This window comes from Heterodontus francisci, chromosome 6, assembly GCF_036365525.1.
Source record: "Heterodontus francisci isolate sHetFra1 chromosome 6, sHetFra1.hap1, whole genome shotgun sequence".
NCBI lineage: Eukaryota > Metazoa > Chordata > Chondrichthyes > Heterodontiformes > Heterodontidae > Heterodontus > Heterodontus francisci.
In genome coordinates this window covers 67,492,975-67,510,673 of record NC_090376.1, presented here as the reverse complement: position 1 = coordinate 67,510,673, position 17,699 = coordinate 67,492,975, and the positions used below count along the sequence as shown (strand labels likewise).

Here is a 17,699-nt window from a genome sequence, read left to right as displayed (position 1 = left end):
CATCTATATCGTCCTGTGATCTAAGGCTTTCCTCCTCACTATTTACGACACCACCAATTTTCGTGTCATCTGCGAACTTACTGATCATACCTCCTTTATTCACATCTAAATCTTTAATGTACACTACAACAGCAAGGGTCCCAGCACCAATATCTGTGGTACACCACTGGTCACAGGCTTCCAATTGCGAAAACAACCCTCGACCATCACCCTCTGCCTTCTGCCACTAAGCCAATTTTGGATCCAATTTGCCAAATTGCCCTGGATCCCAAGGGCTCTTACCTTCTCGACCAATCTCCCATGTGGGACCTTATCAAAAGCCTTACTGAAGTCCATGTAGACTACATCATCTGCTTTACCCTCATTTATACACCTGGTCTGTTTCAGGTCTGTGACCTTTCATCAGAGTTTTGCCTTCTATAGCCTGGTCTATCAAAGTCATTATCTGAGTCCTCTGCTGTATAACTGTGTGCGACCTCGCCCTCTGGTAAGCAAGTGCCTGTGCTTTCCCCCTTTCCAGGCTGCAGCAAACTTGTGCGCAGTGACACCACATGTAGATCTGCCTCTAAATAATGTGCAGTGTTAGTATCTGAGCTGATGTCTCCGACTATGCAACCGTCCCTATCTTCTTGCTCTTCCTCCACTGCCTGGGCAGATTGCTCTTCTTGAGTATCTGAAAGGAAAACTGGACAAGGGTAGGATGGTGCTGAAGGGTGAGGAGAAAGTAAGAAGTGCGTGCTTACACCATCAGCAATTTTTCAGTCAGAAGAGATTGTGCATGCTTCTCCTCTTCTGTTTAGGTCTTGCTGCCTCTGGTTGTGCGCCATGTTCCCCTGCAAGAGGGAGGGAAGTGTGTTAGAGTTCTGTACTGTGTTTGGGTGATGTAGCTGTCGTGGTTGAATCGCTGTCTGTGCGTGCAAGCTGTGTGATGTGGGTGTGAGGCTTGCAGCAGTGATAAGTGTGTGAGGGTGCACTGAAGCATATGAATGTTAGATATGAGTCCTGATTGATAGAGATTTGTGGTGGTGAGTGATGGGTTTGCGGTGAACTGAGCAGTGGCTGATGCTAGTGGTGCAGTTGGTAAGATGTGCCATTTGCAGATGCATTCTCTGACCACTTGTGTGAGATCATTTAACCTCTTTCTGCACAGCATCCATGTCCTTCGAGCTATATTCCTGGGATTGACCTCTGTTGCTATCTCTTGCCACTGCCTTCTGAGCAAAAGCCTCAAGGACTTCTTGTCACCTTGAGGATACAAGATATGTCTCTTCCGTTCCACCTTTTCAACCAAGACCTCCAGTACAGTGTCTGAAAACCATAGTGCACTCTCTCATCCATGACTAATCATTGTTGCTTGTTGCATAAACGATTATTCCCAAAGATCTCAGCACCTCCAGCAGTCACACTGCACATTCCTTTTAAGAGTTTAAATAGTGCTAGGCACACATGATATTGGGCCCCCGGCTGATGCGTGCTGCCAGTGAACAATGTGGGGAGCGTTGGCTGTACGCAGAAATCATGGTAATGTGCGGGTAGCACAAAGTTGACATCCTTCCTGCATTTCAGTCAAAGGTTGTGGATTAATTGCGCATTGCGATCCCTGCAATTTTTTGGGTTATCCAATTTAACTTCCCCCGCCCCCCCCACAAACCAATGTGTTCACTGAATGCTCCTCCCCACTGGCAGCTTAGGAGTATGGAATGGATGTTTTTAGTAGACCTAATACTTGAATCGCTGAGATCTTGGACTATGTTCCAAAGAAAGTTAGCGAGTGGTTATGTTGTGCAATGCGCTGCAAAAATTAGCTATCAATAAGGAGATGTATTTGCTTAAAGATGAGGGCCAACTGCAAGCCCTGGTAACCTAAGAGGAAGATAATGATGGGCAGAGGCAGAGCAGAAACTGCAGAAAGCAGCACTGTTCCCTAGACTGTGATTCAGGGGTCCTTTTCCTGAGGTAGGCCAACTAATTAATTGGGCGTCCTTTTCATAGTTTGTTTTCTAAAATTAGCTTTCCATTATTACTGTTTATTTGGTAAACATAAATTTAGAAGGAAGACCATGACTTCAGTGTTTGTGGGAAATTCAAGATATTGTCTTGTGTCCAACAGGAAAATAGCATGGATCTTATTTATATGGATTTCCAGAAGGCATTTGATAGAGTCCCTCATAAGAGATTGTTAACTAAAGTTAAAGCTCTTGGAATTGATTGCAAATTATCAACGTGGTTAGGAAATTAGCTGAGTATCAGGACACAGAGAGGAGGGATAATTGGTAGGCACTCTAATTGGAAGGATATGACTTGTGGTATGCCGCAAGGATCTGTGTTGAGGCTTTAACTATTTCACTGTAGTCAGCATTGTAGGCAATGTAAATGAATGCATAAAATTACAAAGAAATATTAATGGGCAAAGCTGTGGCAAATGAATCTCAATTTGGCAATTGTGAGTTCATCCCCTTTAGATCTGAAAGGGCTAGATAAGAGTACTTTCTAAGTGGTAAAAAGCTAGAAACAGTGGAGGTCCAAAGAGATTTGGTGGCCCATGTACTTGGATCATTAAAATGTCATGGACAGGTACAGAAAAGTTGGCCTTTCTATCAAGAGGGCTAGAATACAAGGGGGTTGAAGTTATGCATAGCCCTAGTTAAACCACACTTGCAGTACAATGCTGTGTTCTGGGCATCATACTTTAGGAAGGACATATTGGTCTTGGAGTAGGTGTAGCGTAGATTTGCGAGAATGAGACCAGTGCGCCAAGGTTTAAATTAGGAGGAGAGATAACACAAATTAGGGTTGTATTTTCTTGAATTTAGAAGGTTCAGGGGTGTTTTTAATCAAAGTTTTCAGAATATTAAAGGGATAGGGTAGATAGAGAGAAACTATTTCTGCTGGTTGGGGAGTCTAGGACAAGGGGGAGATGGCCTAAAAAATTACAGCCAGGAGTGAAATTAGGAAACTCTTCTATACGCAAAGGGTGAAAGAAGTTTGGAACTTCCTTCCACTAATCTAAGATTAATAGATTTTTGTCAACCAAAGGTATTAAGGGAGATGGGGCAAAGGCAAATATATGGAATTAGGTCACAGATCAGCCATGATCTCATTGAATGGTGGAACAGGCTCGATGGGCTAAATGGCCTCCTCCTGTTCCTATGTTCCTCAGAATGAAAGTAAATTGCATGTTTAATGTGATGCGTCACTATCTTTCTGTTGTGATAGACGTGTTGGTGCAACATGGTCTTTGCACTGTGGTACACCAGTAACCTGTCTGTCAATGTAGAAATCAACAAGCGCATGGGAAAGGCGTCCACTGCTATGTCCAGACTGGCCAAGAGAGTGTGGGAAAATGGCGCACTGACACAGAACACAAAAGTCCGAGTGTAACAAGCCTGTGTCCTCAGTACCTTGCTCTATGGCAGCGAGGCCTGGACAACGTATGTCAGCCAAGAGTGATGTCTCAATTCATTACATCTTCGCTGCCTCCGGAGAATCCTTGGCATCAGGTGGCAGGACCGTATCTCCAACACAGAAGTCCTCGAGGTGGCCAACATCCCCAGCATATACACCCTACTGAGCCAGCGGCGCTTGAGATGGCTTGGCCATGTGAGCCGCATGGAAGATGGCAGGATTCCCAAGGACGCATTGTACAGCGAGCTCGTCACTGGCATCAGACCCACTGGCCGTCCATGCTTTAAAGACATCTGCAAACGCCACGTGAAGTCCTGTGACATTGATCACAAGTCGTGGGAGTCAGTTGCCAGTGATCGCCAGAGCTGGCGGACAGCCATAAAAGCGGGGTTAAAGTGTGGCGAGTCGAAGAGACTTAGCTGTTGGCAGGAAAAAAGACAGAAGCGCAAGGGGAGAGCCAACTGTGTAACAGCCCCGACAACCAATTTTATCTGCAGCACCTGTGGAAGAGTCTGTCACTCTAGAATTGGCCTTTATAGCCACTCCAGGCACAGCTTCACAAATGACTGACCACCTCCAGGTGCTTACCCATTGTCTCTCGAGACAAAGAGGCCAAAGAGAAGACTTCTTGAGATGTCTTCATTTAATTAATTAACTTGATTATGTTATGATCCTGTCGTTTTTTTTTTCCAGGAAGAATGCTGTGTGCCTTTAAGGCCGGAAAAAGAGCCGTATTGCTTTAAGGCAGCAAGCTCTAAAGACTGTCAAAGAATGCATTCTCGTTGCCTTGGATACAGCAATTTGGAGACTGTGATTCAAAGGGTGCATTCTCGTTACCTTGGATAGAGCCACTCTAGATATTTGAATACATAATTACACTATCACCCCTGTGCTGTCCTGAATGCTGTTGTCTTTCAGCTGAGATGAGCACCGAGAGATACATTTGTTACAGTTTAATTTTGAACTGGCTTATAGTGCAAACAGCCTGTTCTAACAGAGGACACAGACAGGCAGCTGTGTGCCAGCCCATTTAAACTGAAGGAAGGGAATTTAGTCTGTTTATTTATTATTATTCTCTTAAAATTCTAAAAAGTCAAGCCAAAACAGAGATCTCTGATAAAAACTGAAGGAAGGGAAGTTAGAGTGTGACAATCTTTTATCCCTCAAAAATTCTAAAACCAGATTGTTTCTATTGAAAGTGGGTACGAGTTATTGATTTACTGTGGTCATTGCTGGAAGAAAGAGGCGTTTGAAACATGGGGTGTTGGACTGTTTTCCTTTCCTCATCGGACCCTGGAAGATTGCGTTTGGACTTTAATCAGAGGATTGTTCATCGGGAAGTGTAAATTTGCAAGGACTTTATTTTTTTTCTATTTTAAATGTTGTTTATATCTTTGTAGTGTTTATGAAATTAATTTTTCTAATTAAACAGTTAATTTGTTGATTTAAAGACACCTGGTTTGGTTAGCCTCATTTGGGGGTTAATAGACGATACAATTTGGTTGGGTCTTTAATTTAGAAAGTTTAAAATGATATGTTAGGCGATCTGTGGAAGGACAGAATTGAATTAACAGTGTGTTTCTCCCACCACAATCAGAATCGTATATTTTGATTGGGGGCTTTGACTGGAGTGGTTGGTCATAACGTAATAATTGTGGGCTCACTCGAGATTTGAATCACATATTCATTGGGTTCTTATCTGTGGATTTGAATCATATCTTAATTGGGGGCTTGCTCGCTGTTGAATCATATTTAATTCATCCAGCCTGCATGTTGTTTTGATATAGCACACAAAGCTTCTGCTAGTTCCCATTTTTTGTTTTATGCAAAGCTGACTTGAGAACCTGTAAGCAGCTAAAGTTCCTAGAATTAAAGGATGAGAAAAGGAGTTTGACCCATCAGGGAGCCAGTCCTCCAGGTACTCAGCGAGAGGATCAAAGGAGAAAAGGACAGCAGAATGCAAGGCAAGAATGGACCCCAGGGAAAGAAAAGGGGAGAAAGAGGGGAGACAAAGAAAAGGGGATAGTTAAGTTCGAGAATGAAAAGAGAATAAATGAACAAAGCTTTGGGGTAGGGTGTTGAGCAAAAGAATGCAAAGGTGACTGGGGGAAAGGAGGGGAGAATGGAGGGAAATTAGGACATTTTGCATGGCCTTGCTTGTGCAAGGGTGCTGTTTTTTATATATCAGGCTTATATTTTTTTGCAGTTTATTTGCAGTTAACTCACTGATTCCAGACATGTGTCTGGACCCCAGCTCCAAAAAGTTAAATGTTACTGCTATACAGTATGGTTAGTGCATGATCAGGGTTCCACCTCAGGCAGGCATAGGAATATACCATAAGCAAGAATAATAGTAATTCTCTATTTGATTGACTATTTTTTTTCTTTAAATTGAGGTGTCTTTTGAAATTAGAGTTGACCTTTATGCAAAATCTGGTGATATTCTTGTAAAATGTGCAATGAAACAAATATATAGGGGAGAATTTTAACCTGCCTGATCCACTAACAGCACAGGGAACCCAGAATATGGAGTTCCCTTGTATGCTACCGGGTTTAAACTCCACAGCTTGCAGGGAACTCTGACTTTCAACTTTTAATTCCACATTATGCGTGTGACATCAGGGACCGGTTGCCCGCCCAGAAGCCAGCCTGATTGACTGTTTTGGCTTTCAGTCGGGTGGGTAACAGTTTAGAGCAGGCCGCAGGACCATCTAAGTCCACACCCCAATTAGGGGTAGGGGTGGGAGGTTGATCTCTGGATGGGAGGGCCTTCGTGAGGTCTTGGTGTTGGGGAGGGTAGTTGGAGGCCTCGGTGTGGGGGGCGGTGGGTGGTGGCAGCGAGTTGGAGAGGAATTGAACGTCTCGGTTTGGGGAGCTTGTCAGGGGGTATCGGCGGCCTGGGTGATGGGGGGCAGTGGAGATTGGAAGGGGAAGGGGTATCCATGTGCGGGGGGCCCAACTAGGCACGATGGATCCAGCAGGTAAGTGCAAAGGCATTTACCTCCTGATCTAGCAGTCCTTCATCTCTTTAGATGTTGGGTTTCCCAAGGCAATAAATAACAATGAGGCACACAGCCTCATTATAATATTTAAAGTGCCAGCCCATGCCACCTTGGTGTGTGTTGTTCAGTCATGCCCCCATCTGGCCTCTTAAAGCTGGTAATGTGCGGGTTGGGGACGGGATTCAGACTTTTAACACTGATCTAAACTGCCATTTTTTGGGCGTTAAAATTTCTCCCATATATGCTTTTTGTGTTACATTTTTGTATGGTTTTCGAAGTGCTTGATGTGTAGAAAGGTCACTCTGAAAAGCAAAACGTTGTTGCATTAAACTACTGCACATACTGGGGAAAAAAATTACAGAATTGTTGTACAAATCTGTGTTTGCATTCAGTAGATGTTAGTGCAAGTTGCAAAGGTGATCTCCAGCAGCAGTGTTGTTAGATGAACCCCTTCAGCACAGTCAGAATGAGGACCTATATTTACATATGAGAAAAAATTATTAAATGTGATTAACTTGTATTATGTTTTTCCAGTTTATCGTCGTTGCTGGAGTGCATTGATGCTTGTGGCAGTAATATTTAATACAGTTGGATTCGTTGCCATCACTCTGAAAGCATTTTGTCAGAATTATAGGATGTATAAGGCTATGGGAATAATATTTTTGCTGTCTGGTAAGTAAAAATGTTTTAGTTCGGTGTGTTGCTTTATTTGCGCCACCTAATGTAGATTTTGGAACAGAAATAAAACACGGTGAACTTCATTGCTCATCAGCGATGAAGTCCAAAATAGTCTAAGTAACAGCCTCTCACAAAGCCACGCTAACTGGTGAGGATTGCACAATGTTTTATGTTCATATGCATGTCTTTTTAAATAAAATGAATTATGACTATTTGGTGATTTTGGAATGATAGACTTGGTTATGGAAAATAACTTCTGCTTTCTGACTGTCTTATTCAGTTTGAAATGGGGGAAGGAATGAATATTTAAAATTTTGGGATAGATTGTGTCCATGCTGTCTGGGCATTAGCTATTACTTGTGTAGAGCACAAGAGGAAAATTAGACTGGGGTAAAAATTCCAATAACATACCCTGTATGACTTTCTTTCTTTTCATATAAACAAAGAAAACATGTGGTATTATCCATTATGAGTGTGCAATCCTCCCAAACTGGTTTTCTGCTCTTTGCTGCACACCACCCAAGGATGTGCTTTACGTTCAGTCATAGAGACAAAAGACTATCCCTTCATGTTCTCTGTTTTTCCAGTGGACCACTTAGAGAACAGGTAGTTGACCTGCTCTGAGGCCACTATTTTTACCACAAGTTATGTTCAGTAGCCACTGATTTTATAGCTCCCTATCCTTGGAATTGCACCTCACTATTTGTCCTGGATGATATGACCATTGTTCATGGGTTGTGTGGAGTCTATCAAGTCAGGGATATCTTGAGGAGGTCATTGCTAAATTTTAGTCAGCAATAATAAATTTTACAGAGATGTAACTTTGTGGACTCCATGCAGCACATGAAAACATAAAGCTAAACTTCCTTTCATTCAGTTTCCCCACCCTATCACCTGTCTCACAAATTTCCCTTCTAATTCCCTCCGGCACTTTCCAAGCTCATCTTGACCATGAGACCTGCCTCACGCTCTATTGATTCCATTCCCACTAAATTCTTGATCACGCTGTGTCCCTTTGTGGTATCCATGCTAGCTGACATTAATATTCCCTGGTTTATTCTTCTTGATGGACATAATACAAGTCCAATAACATAAGCATAACACTACCACATACTGAGACCTGGAGTAAGAATCCTGAGAACATGACCTCAAATTCCAGCATGGAAGTTCAGGAATTTGGATTCATTTTTAAATAAATAAATACATCTAGAAATAAAAAAGCTGGTGTCAGTAATGTGACCATGAAGCTATCAGATTGTCATAAAAACCCAACTGGTTCGTTAATGTCCTTTAGTAAACGAAAGTGCCCATTCTTACGTGACCTGGGCTAGATCTGACTCCAGTCCAACATGAATGTAACTGTCCTCTGGCCACTCAATTGTATCAAACTGCTGCAAAGAATACTATAGTGGTTCAAGAACAAAGCACACCACCATCTTCTCGGGACAATGAGCAATAGACAATAAATGCTGGCCTTCCCAGTGATGCTGACATCCCTTTCAAAATTGGCATTATCACCATAATTCTCAAAAAACCCACCTTTGACCCCTCTGCCCTCGGAACGTGCCATTCCAAATGCAACCTCCCTTTCCTCTCAAGTCCTAGAACGTGTCACCTCCACGATCCTTGCCCAACTCTTCTGCAGCACCCTGTTTGAATGGCTCCAGTAAAGTTTCTGCCTCTCCTACAGCACTGAAACATCACTAACAAAAGTGATGAACAACATTCTCTGTGACAGTGGCAATAGTGCATAATCTCCCATTGTCCTCTTTGAGTTTTCTGTTGCCTCATCCATTAAGGTTTCTGCCGCCTCATCCATTAAGGGTTCTGCCTCTCCCAATTCAGTGGGACTAGCTTCATTTCATTTCACTCTTGCCTATCCAAATGAGGACAGAGTATCCCTAGCAATGACTTCTTTTCTACCCCAAACATTGTTACCTCTGGATCTATCCATGACCTCCTCTTCATCTTCATTTATATATTGCTCCTTTATGACATCATTTGCAGACAGGTCAACATCTCAGCTGCACCTGTCTACTAGCCTTCTCGATTCCTCCATGACATGCTGTCAGACTAATCATTGAACATACATTCATGGATATGCTGTGATTACCTTCATTAATGTTGGTGATCACATGAATACAATCAAGGCCCCAAATTGGCCGCCCTGATACATTAAAGAAAATAGGTGGGCAGCAAGAGCTGCTTGTGCTGCTCATTGGCAGCTAGCCTAGCAGCAAAGTGTCAATATTGCGCTTTATTGGAGCTTCCACCGTGTTGGAGCTCTAGAATAAGTAAATGAGCACACAAGGCAGCCACTAGAGGTTGCACAAAGATGATTTGTAGATGCGCATCAGTCATTTGTCGAATCAAGACTGGAGTCTTCTGAAATAAAATGTTTTATTTTCGTATAGCTGTTGATCGAAATCTTAGTGGCGTGTCAGGAGCATCCTTGCAGTTGTACTGTTGAGGGCATTGATATGATGGGTGTGAGGACTGGGTCAGATGAAAGGAAGGAGCGTTGGTCCTCTGGGAGGAGGAGGGATGGTTCAGGAGAATCTCTGCTCACTAATTTATTGCCTTACTGCTCTGGTAGCTCACTCCAGTTCTGGGCCTTGTTCTTCCTTTGCATCCTCTGATTCCTCATCCCCATCATCTTCCTGCTCCACTTTTTCTCACCTTAAGAAACTCTAAGGCACCTTTGCTGCATGCTGTGCAATAATACAATTCAAACAATTCTGAATATTAATGCTTAATGTGCACTGTACTGAAGGTCTGCTTCCAAGCTGTCCAGGCAATAGAACCATTGAACAAATCTTTGGCACCTTGAAACAATCAGAACCCTTGTTGCTGAATGGTTCTTGAGAGGGTCTCAGAGGGTCGTCTTTGGAACTCTCATCCTCAAAAGGCGATGGAAGTAGAGTCTTTGAATATTTTGAAGGCAGAGGTAGATAGATTCTTGATAAGCAAGGGATGAAAGGTTGTTGGGGGTAGGTGGGAATGTGGAGTTGAGGTTACAATCAGATCAGCCATGATATATTGAATGGCGGAGCAGGCTCAAGGGGCCGAGTGGTCGACTGCTGCTCCTAATTTGTATGTTCGTATGTTATCGGCACTTTACCTGTGCCCAGATTCCTTGAATCAGTTGGTGAGGGGATAGTACATGTGCCCCAGCAGCTAGAATGGTCGGGGTGGAACAGAGGGAGTATTGTGGAAGCCATCTCAGATGCTGCCACGAAATCAGAAACAGACCTGCATGACACAAACAGTAAAACATTGAGCAAATAGAAGTGCATCCTGTTGAGAAACATAGCTGTTACCTGATGGGGAGTATGTGGGGCTATGTATGAGCAGTCAATGAGGCCTGCACCTGTAGGAATCCTGCAATGCAGGCAAATTCCTGTGTTCGTTCTTCCTGTCGGTCAACTTGGTTGCGGGACAACTCAATCGCCACACAAGGAGACTCGGGTACAGGTTTCGATCGTTTATTCAAGAGTATGCAGGGAGAGACTATCTCGGGCAGTCTGAGCTAGCACTCTGATTTACACTCAAAGTTGTCAGTTTATATACATTTTGTGTCACACAATATGATTATACAATGAGTAGTTTATCATGTAGCTCTCTGATTAATCAGTTTTGTCTTTATCACATTAGCTAGACCTTCCACGACTTGTGGATTGTGCAGTCTGGGCCGCGTTCTGGTTTCAATCACTCCCTAATCTCGCCACTAGCAGCTTGTTTGTTTATTTCTCATCCTACCTGTTGTATATTCTGCTGAATTGCCTTTCTAACTCTCGTGTTATTTCTTCTTAACCCCTTCAACTTTCATGGGGGAAGCTAATGAATTGTTGTCACCTCACAAACTGTGCATCAAGCTGCAGGCATAAAGGTTTTGAGCCCCAGTGACCCAACAGGCAGTACAATGCAATATAAATCCCAGTGATGGGCCCCAGTTGTCTCAAAAGGTGGCATACATAAATGACTGTCGCCCTGTTGAATTGCAGCTGCTTTAAAGACTGTGTCTTTGAGGCTCAGGTATGAGGTTCTGTTCCTGAATACCCACATGCTGCCTGCACCCTTGCGCATTTATCCTCCTCTAACAACCTGTGCAGGTCTTTGCTGCAATCCTTGCTTCTAGTCCTTCTGATTTGGTAGGTCCAGCAGCTTTTGGATGTTCAGTAATTCAGAACACGAAAATCCTGTGAAAAAGTTCTCGAGCTCCACCAACTCACTCTGCAAAAGTATCTAAAAAAAACTTGTCAAAACAGCTAAAAACATTCTGGAAGCTTAATGGGACTAACTGGAGAATTTCCTTAATGGAGATGAGGATCCCTTTAAATGCTGCTTCCAAAAGCTGCTTGCCAGTTGTTCCTGTCAGGAGCAGAGCATGTATTAACATTTAAATATGGTGCCCGTATTTGTACTGGTGGCTACCAGGGAAGCCTACTGTGCGGCTGAATCCATTTGGCGAAAGGCATGCTTCCAACTCCGTTCCGATGCGGAGCATCACACTCCAGAAGTTGACTTTGTGGTACCAATTTTGGGGAATGAAAATTTGCAAAACATATACCAATTTCTACCTCCATATCTCTGCCACAGACTCCTGGTCAGTGTCTCAGGCTGATCCAGATCATTTACAATCTCGATGTTCTACTATTTTCCACCCCAGTCTAAGTTCCCATTACTAAGTAGTGCATTCTCTCCACTGCAAAAAGATCCTACACCCCCCTCTGCGACATTGCCCACTTCAGTCCCTACCTCAGCCTATCTGCTGCTGCTCTGAAATCCCTAACTATGTCATTTTTGCTGTTACAACCAGGTGCGAAGGGGTCTAGGGGGTTCCCTCTCAGCCTTTGCCTGGTTTAACTGTAACAGGGTTTAATTTTTAAACACCGTGTTTTTAGCTCCCCCTTAGTGAATCTTTGTTCACTGCTCCAATTTTAAGGCAAAGAAATGAAATAGGTTTCCTTAGATTTAAACAAGGAAGGTAGAAGTTTATTAATCTCAAAGTCTAATCCGGTTAATGGCTACAAATATGTGACACGACCACGCTAGCATGCATACGTGATAAACACATGCGCCAATAGAGACAGGAAAAGTAGAACATAAGAAATAGGAGCAGGAGTAGGCCATTTAGCCCATCAAGCCTGTCCCGCCATTCAATAAGATCATGGCTGATCTGTCCCAGGCCTCAACTCCTCTTTCGGGCCTGCCTCCCTCGACTCCCCGAGATTTCAAAAATCTGTTTACCTCCTCATTAAATACATTTAGTGACCTAGCCTCCACAACTTTCTGAGGTAGAGAATTCCAGAGATTCACCACCCTCTGAGAGAAGAAATTCCTTTGCATCTCAGTTTTAAATGTGTGACCCCTTATTCTGTAACTATGTCCCTTAGTTCGAGATTCCCCCACCAGTGGAAACATATTCTCAACATCTACCCTGTCAAGGCCCTTAGAATCTTATATGTTTCAATAAGATCATCTCTCATTCTTCTAAACTCTAATGAATAAAGGCCTAACCTGTTTAGCCATTCTTGATTAGACAACCTCTTCATCCCAGGAATCAGCCTAGTGAACCTTTTCTGAACTGCCTCCAATGCTAGTATATCCTTCCTTAAATACGGGGACCAAAACTGTACGCAGTACTCCAGGGGTGGCCTCACCAACACCCTGTACAGCTGTAACAAGACTTTCCTATTTTTAAACTCTAACCCCCTGACAATAAAGGCCAAAATTCCATTTGCCTTCCTAATTACTTGCTGCACCTGTATGCCAACGTTTCATGTACAAGAACACCCAGATCCCTCTGTACTGCAGTATTTTGTAGTTTTTTTTTAGAGATACAGCACTGAAACAGGCCCTTCGGCCCACCGAGTCTGTGCCGACCATCAACCACCCATTTATACTAATCCTACACTAATTCCATATTCCTACCATATCCCCACCTGTCCCTCTATTTCCCTACCACCTACCTATACTAGGGGGAATTGCTAATGGCCAATTTACCTATCAACCTGCAAGTCTTTGGCATGTGGGAGGAAACCGGAGCACCCGGAGGAAACCCACGCAGACACAGGGAGAACTTGCAAACTCCACACAGGCAGTACCCAGAATTGAACCCGGGTTACTGGAACTGTGAGGCTGCGGTGCTAACCACTGCGCCACTGTGTCTTTCTCCATCTAAATAATCTGACTTTTTATTCTTTCTACCAAAGTGGATGACCTCACACTTTCCCACATTGAAATTCAGCTGCTAAGTTTCTGCCCACTCACTTAACCTATCTATATCCCTTTGCAGATTCTTTGTGTCCTCATCACAACATGCCTTCCCACCTATTTTTGTATCATCAGCAAATTTGGATACACTACACTCTGTGCCTTCCTCCAAGTCATTAATATAGATAGTAAATAGTTGAGGCCCTAGGACCGATCCTTGTGGCACCCCACTAGTTACGGCTTTCCATAGTAGTACATTGTTCCAGCAAGGATAAAGAAAGTCCAACAAAGGATAGCAAATCCAAACCATGCTGAAAAATACCCATTAATCCCGACTTTCTGCCTTGAGTGTGTTAGCCAATCCTTAATCCAAGCCAACACATTACCCACAATACCCTGAGCTCTTATTTTGTGCAATAACCTTTTATGTGGCAGATTATCAAACACCTTCTGAAACTCCAAATACACTACATCTACTGGTTCCCCTTTACCCACTCTGCTTGTTATATCCTCAAAGAACTCTAACAAATTTGTCAAACATGATTTTCCTTTCATAAAACCATGTTGACTCTGTTTGATTGCTTTATGTTTTTCTAAATGTTCTGCTATTTCTTCCTTAATAATGGACTCCAGCATTTTCCTAATGACAGATGTTAAGCTAACTGGTCTCTAGTTTCCTGCTTTCTGCCTCCCTCCTTTCTTGAATAAGGGTGTCATATAAGCGATTTTCTAATCTGCTGGTACCCTACCGGAATCCAGTGAGTTTTGGAATATTACGACCAATGCCATCACTATCTCTGCAGCCACTTCTTTTAATACCCTTGGATGCAGGCCATCTGGTCCTGGCAACTTGTCTGTCTTTAGTCCCATCAGTTTGTCAAGCATCTTCTACCTTATGATAGAGATTGTTACAAGTTTCTCCCTCCCATTTACACCTTGCTCATCTATTATTATTGGGATGTTTATAGTGTCCTCCACCGTGAAGACCGATGCAAAATATTGGTTTAAATTATCTGCCATTTCCCTGTTCCCTATTATTAATTCCCCAGTCTCATCCTCTAAGGGTCCCACACTTACTTTAGCTACTCTCTTCCTTTTTCTATACCCATAGAGGCTCTTACTGTTTGTTTTTATATTTCTTGCAAATTTATTCACATAATTAATTTTCTCCCTCTTTATTAGTTTTTTAGTCATCCACTGCTGGTTTCTAAAAAATTACTAATCTTCTGGTCTGCCACTAACTTTCGCCGCTTTGTTTACCTTTGTTTTTGATTTGATACTCTCCTTAACTTCCTTTGTTATTCATGGGTGGTTCATCATTATTTTCGAGTCCTTCCTTCTGACCGGAATAAATGTTGGCTGAGTGTTATAAAAAGAAGGAATAAAGGGGAAAAGTTTGAGGCAAAATCTATTAGTTACAGTCCTTTAAGTCATGTGGAGTCTTTGGTTGCCGGTAAGTCTTGCAATTCGTTGGGGCCCAGTTCATGCTTCAACATGTTCCTATGTAGGAGTTTTTTCTGTCTTCAGGTTTATGTGTCTTCCGTGGGTCCGGTGGCTTAGGAGAAAGCGAGAGAGAGTGACAACCAGGCGAGAGCTTTGCTTGTTTTTCCTTCAGTTGCACAATGCCTACTGAATTCAAACTGTCCTGTGGCTAGTTCAAATAACCTGGACCAGCCTGTCAGTCATGTGACCAGCTGGTTTAACCAGTCCTGGCTCTGTGGATTGTATTATCTTAGGGCCTGGAATGTGCTTCCTTACACCTTCAATGTCTGGTGATCAAAATCCATTTGGGTTAATTGGAACAAGGAATAGCCTTTTGACTCCACAAGCAGCGAATCTTAGTATGCAAGTGTCCGTCCAGCCCACTGCCTGGTGATCTTCAAACAAGTCACTTCTTCACTCCAGCAACAGTTTAAACTCAATGTTCACATGACAAAATTAATATGCTTCATTCTTGGCAGGTGGGGGTCTGCATGACACCTCCACACACAGCGGAATGAAATGTGATTTTTAAGAAGAGCATTTCATTAAAAGGGATTAGAGAGAAGATAAGGACAGGCAAACATGCATGCATCTCTCTCATTCATTCAGAACCCTAACAATTGTTACAGCCTGTCTTTTCTGGGTAGTAGTGCTGCTTTAAACTGCCCTTTTGGCATCCCAATAAACATAGAAAAATTATAGCACAGAAGGCGTCAATGCCGGCCGAGAAGAAGAAAAAAAAATAGAAACTAGCCCCCCAGTCTAATCCCACCTTCCAGCACCTGGTCCGTAGCCTTGTAGGTTACAGCACTTCAGGTGCATGTCCAGGTACCTTGTCAAAGAATTGCAGGTTTGTGCCTCCATCACCATTCCTGGCAGTGAATTCCAGACACCCACCACCCTCTGGGTGAAAAAGGTTTTCCTCATGTCCTCTCTAATTCTTTTACCTTAAATCTGTGCCCCCTGGTAATTGACCTCTCCGCTAGGGGAAACAGGTCCTTCCTGTCTACTCTATCTAGGCCCCTCATAATTTTGTACACCTCAATTAAGTCACCCCTCAGTCTCCTCTTTTCTAAGGAAAACAAACCTAGCCTATCCAATCTTTCTTCATAGCTGCAACTTTCAAGCCCTGGCAACATTCTTGTAAATCTCCTCTGTACTCTCTCCAGAGCAATTATGTCGTTTCTGTAATGTGGTGACCAGAACTGTATGCAATACTCCAACTGTGGCCTAACCAGCGTTTTATACAGTTCCAGCATTACATCCCTGCTTTTGAATTCTATACCTCGGCCAATAAAGGAAAGCATTCCATATGCCTTCTTCACCACTCTATCTATCTCTCCTGCTGCCTTCAGGGATCTGTGGACATACACTCCAATGTCTCTCACTTCTTCTACTCCTCTCAATATCCTCCCATTTATTGTGTATTCCCTTGCTTTATTTGCTCTCCCCAAATGCATTATCTCACACTTCTCTGGATTGAATTCCATTTGCTATTTTTCCGCCCACTCAACCAAACCATTGATATCATTCTGGAGTCTACAGCTATCCTCTTCACTATCAACTCCACAACCAATTTTTGTGTTATCAGCAAATTTCCTAATCATGCCTCCCACATTTAAGTCCAAATCGTTAATAAATACCACAAACAGCAAGGGACCCAACACTGAGCCCTGTCGAACGCCACTGGAAACAGCTTTCCATTCACAAAAACGTCCATCGACTACTACCCTTTGTTTGCTGTCCCTAAGCCAATTCTGGATACAACCTGCCACATTCCCCTGAATCCCATGGGCTTTCATTTTACTGACCAGTCTGCTATGTGAGACCTTGTCAAATGCTTTACTAAAGTCTATGTAGACCACATCCACTGCACTACCCTCATCAATCCTTCTTGTTACATCCTCAAAAAACTCAGTTAAGTTAGTAAGACATGACCTTCCCTTAACAAATCCATGCTGACTCTCCCTGATTAATCCATGCCTTTCTAAGTGGCAGTTTATTCTATCCCTCAGAATAGATTCTAACAATTTACCCACCACCGAGGTCAGACTGACCAGCCTATAATTATTTGACCTATCCCTCACACACTTTTTAAACAATGGTTCAACAGTCGCAAACCTCCAATCGTCTGGTACCTCTCCTGTATCTAGTGAGGATTTGAAGATGTTTTTGGGGAAGTTCTTTTTTGCAGTTTGCACATTTCCATGACTGCCTAAGGGGTCTTTGTTCTTGTTGAGGTCTGCAGGGGCAGGGTTAGGTTTAATTAGCCCTAGGTGGGAGTTCTGCTCAGGGGCAGTGGGCGGTTCCACTCTGAACTCTCTTTCAGTGCTTCAGTGAGTCATTCAAGGGCTTTTCACCTCATGGGTTGGCCGGTTCCCTTTTTTCCTGGCTGTGGGGGTAGATTCTTTGCTAATCTTCCCTTTGTCCTCTGTGACACTTCTGCTTGCAGGTATTTGTCAAGATTCTACTGCACTCCCCTGTGGCACTTCGACTAGGTGAGGCATCACCCTCGGTTTCTCTGTCCTCTTGAGGACTTTCTTTGCCTGTGCAGGTGCAGGAAAATGCTGTTAGCAAATCTGGTGGGGTGCTTCTAGTGTCTGTATTTACATAAGAGGATGTGGGGTCCAATTTTTCAAACATTTCGGGTTGGCTGACCGGACAGTAGGGAGTTTCATCCGGGGTTCTTCCTGGACTTCCTTTGACCTGTTATCCTGGTCCCATTTTCCCCGTTCCTTTCTAACCTGGTGCCTGCCTGACCACTTTTGTTCTCGGCAGGGGTCCCTTACAGTTTACCAGCCCTCTGCTGGAGGTTCCTCCAAACACCGATATAGGACTTAGGGGTGCAGATTTCACTGTAGGTTGGGGTTTCCCCTCAACCTGGCACATGTGGCAACTCCTGCAGTACTCCACCAC

General features: G+C 43.3%; 1 protein-coding gene across 1 annotated transcript in view; it reads left to right on the top strand.

The window, feature by feature from the left end:
* Nucleotides 1-17,699, top strand: part of LOC137371360 (transmembrane protein 182-like) — a 65,203-nt gene that overhangs the window by 34,461 nt on the left and 13,043 nt on the right. Inside the window, exon 4 of the mRNA XM_068033827.1 lies at nt 6,942-7,079. Within this exon, the coding sequence (XP_067889928.1) occupies nt 6,942-7,079 (138 nt within the window). The remainder of the gene's footprint in view (nt 1-6,941; nt 7,080-17,699) is intronic.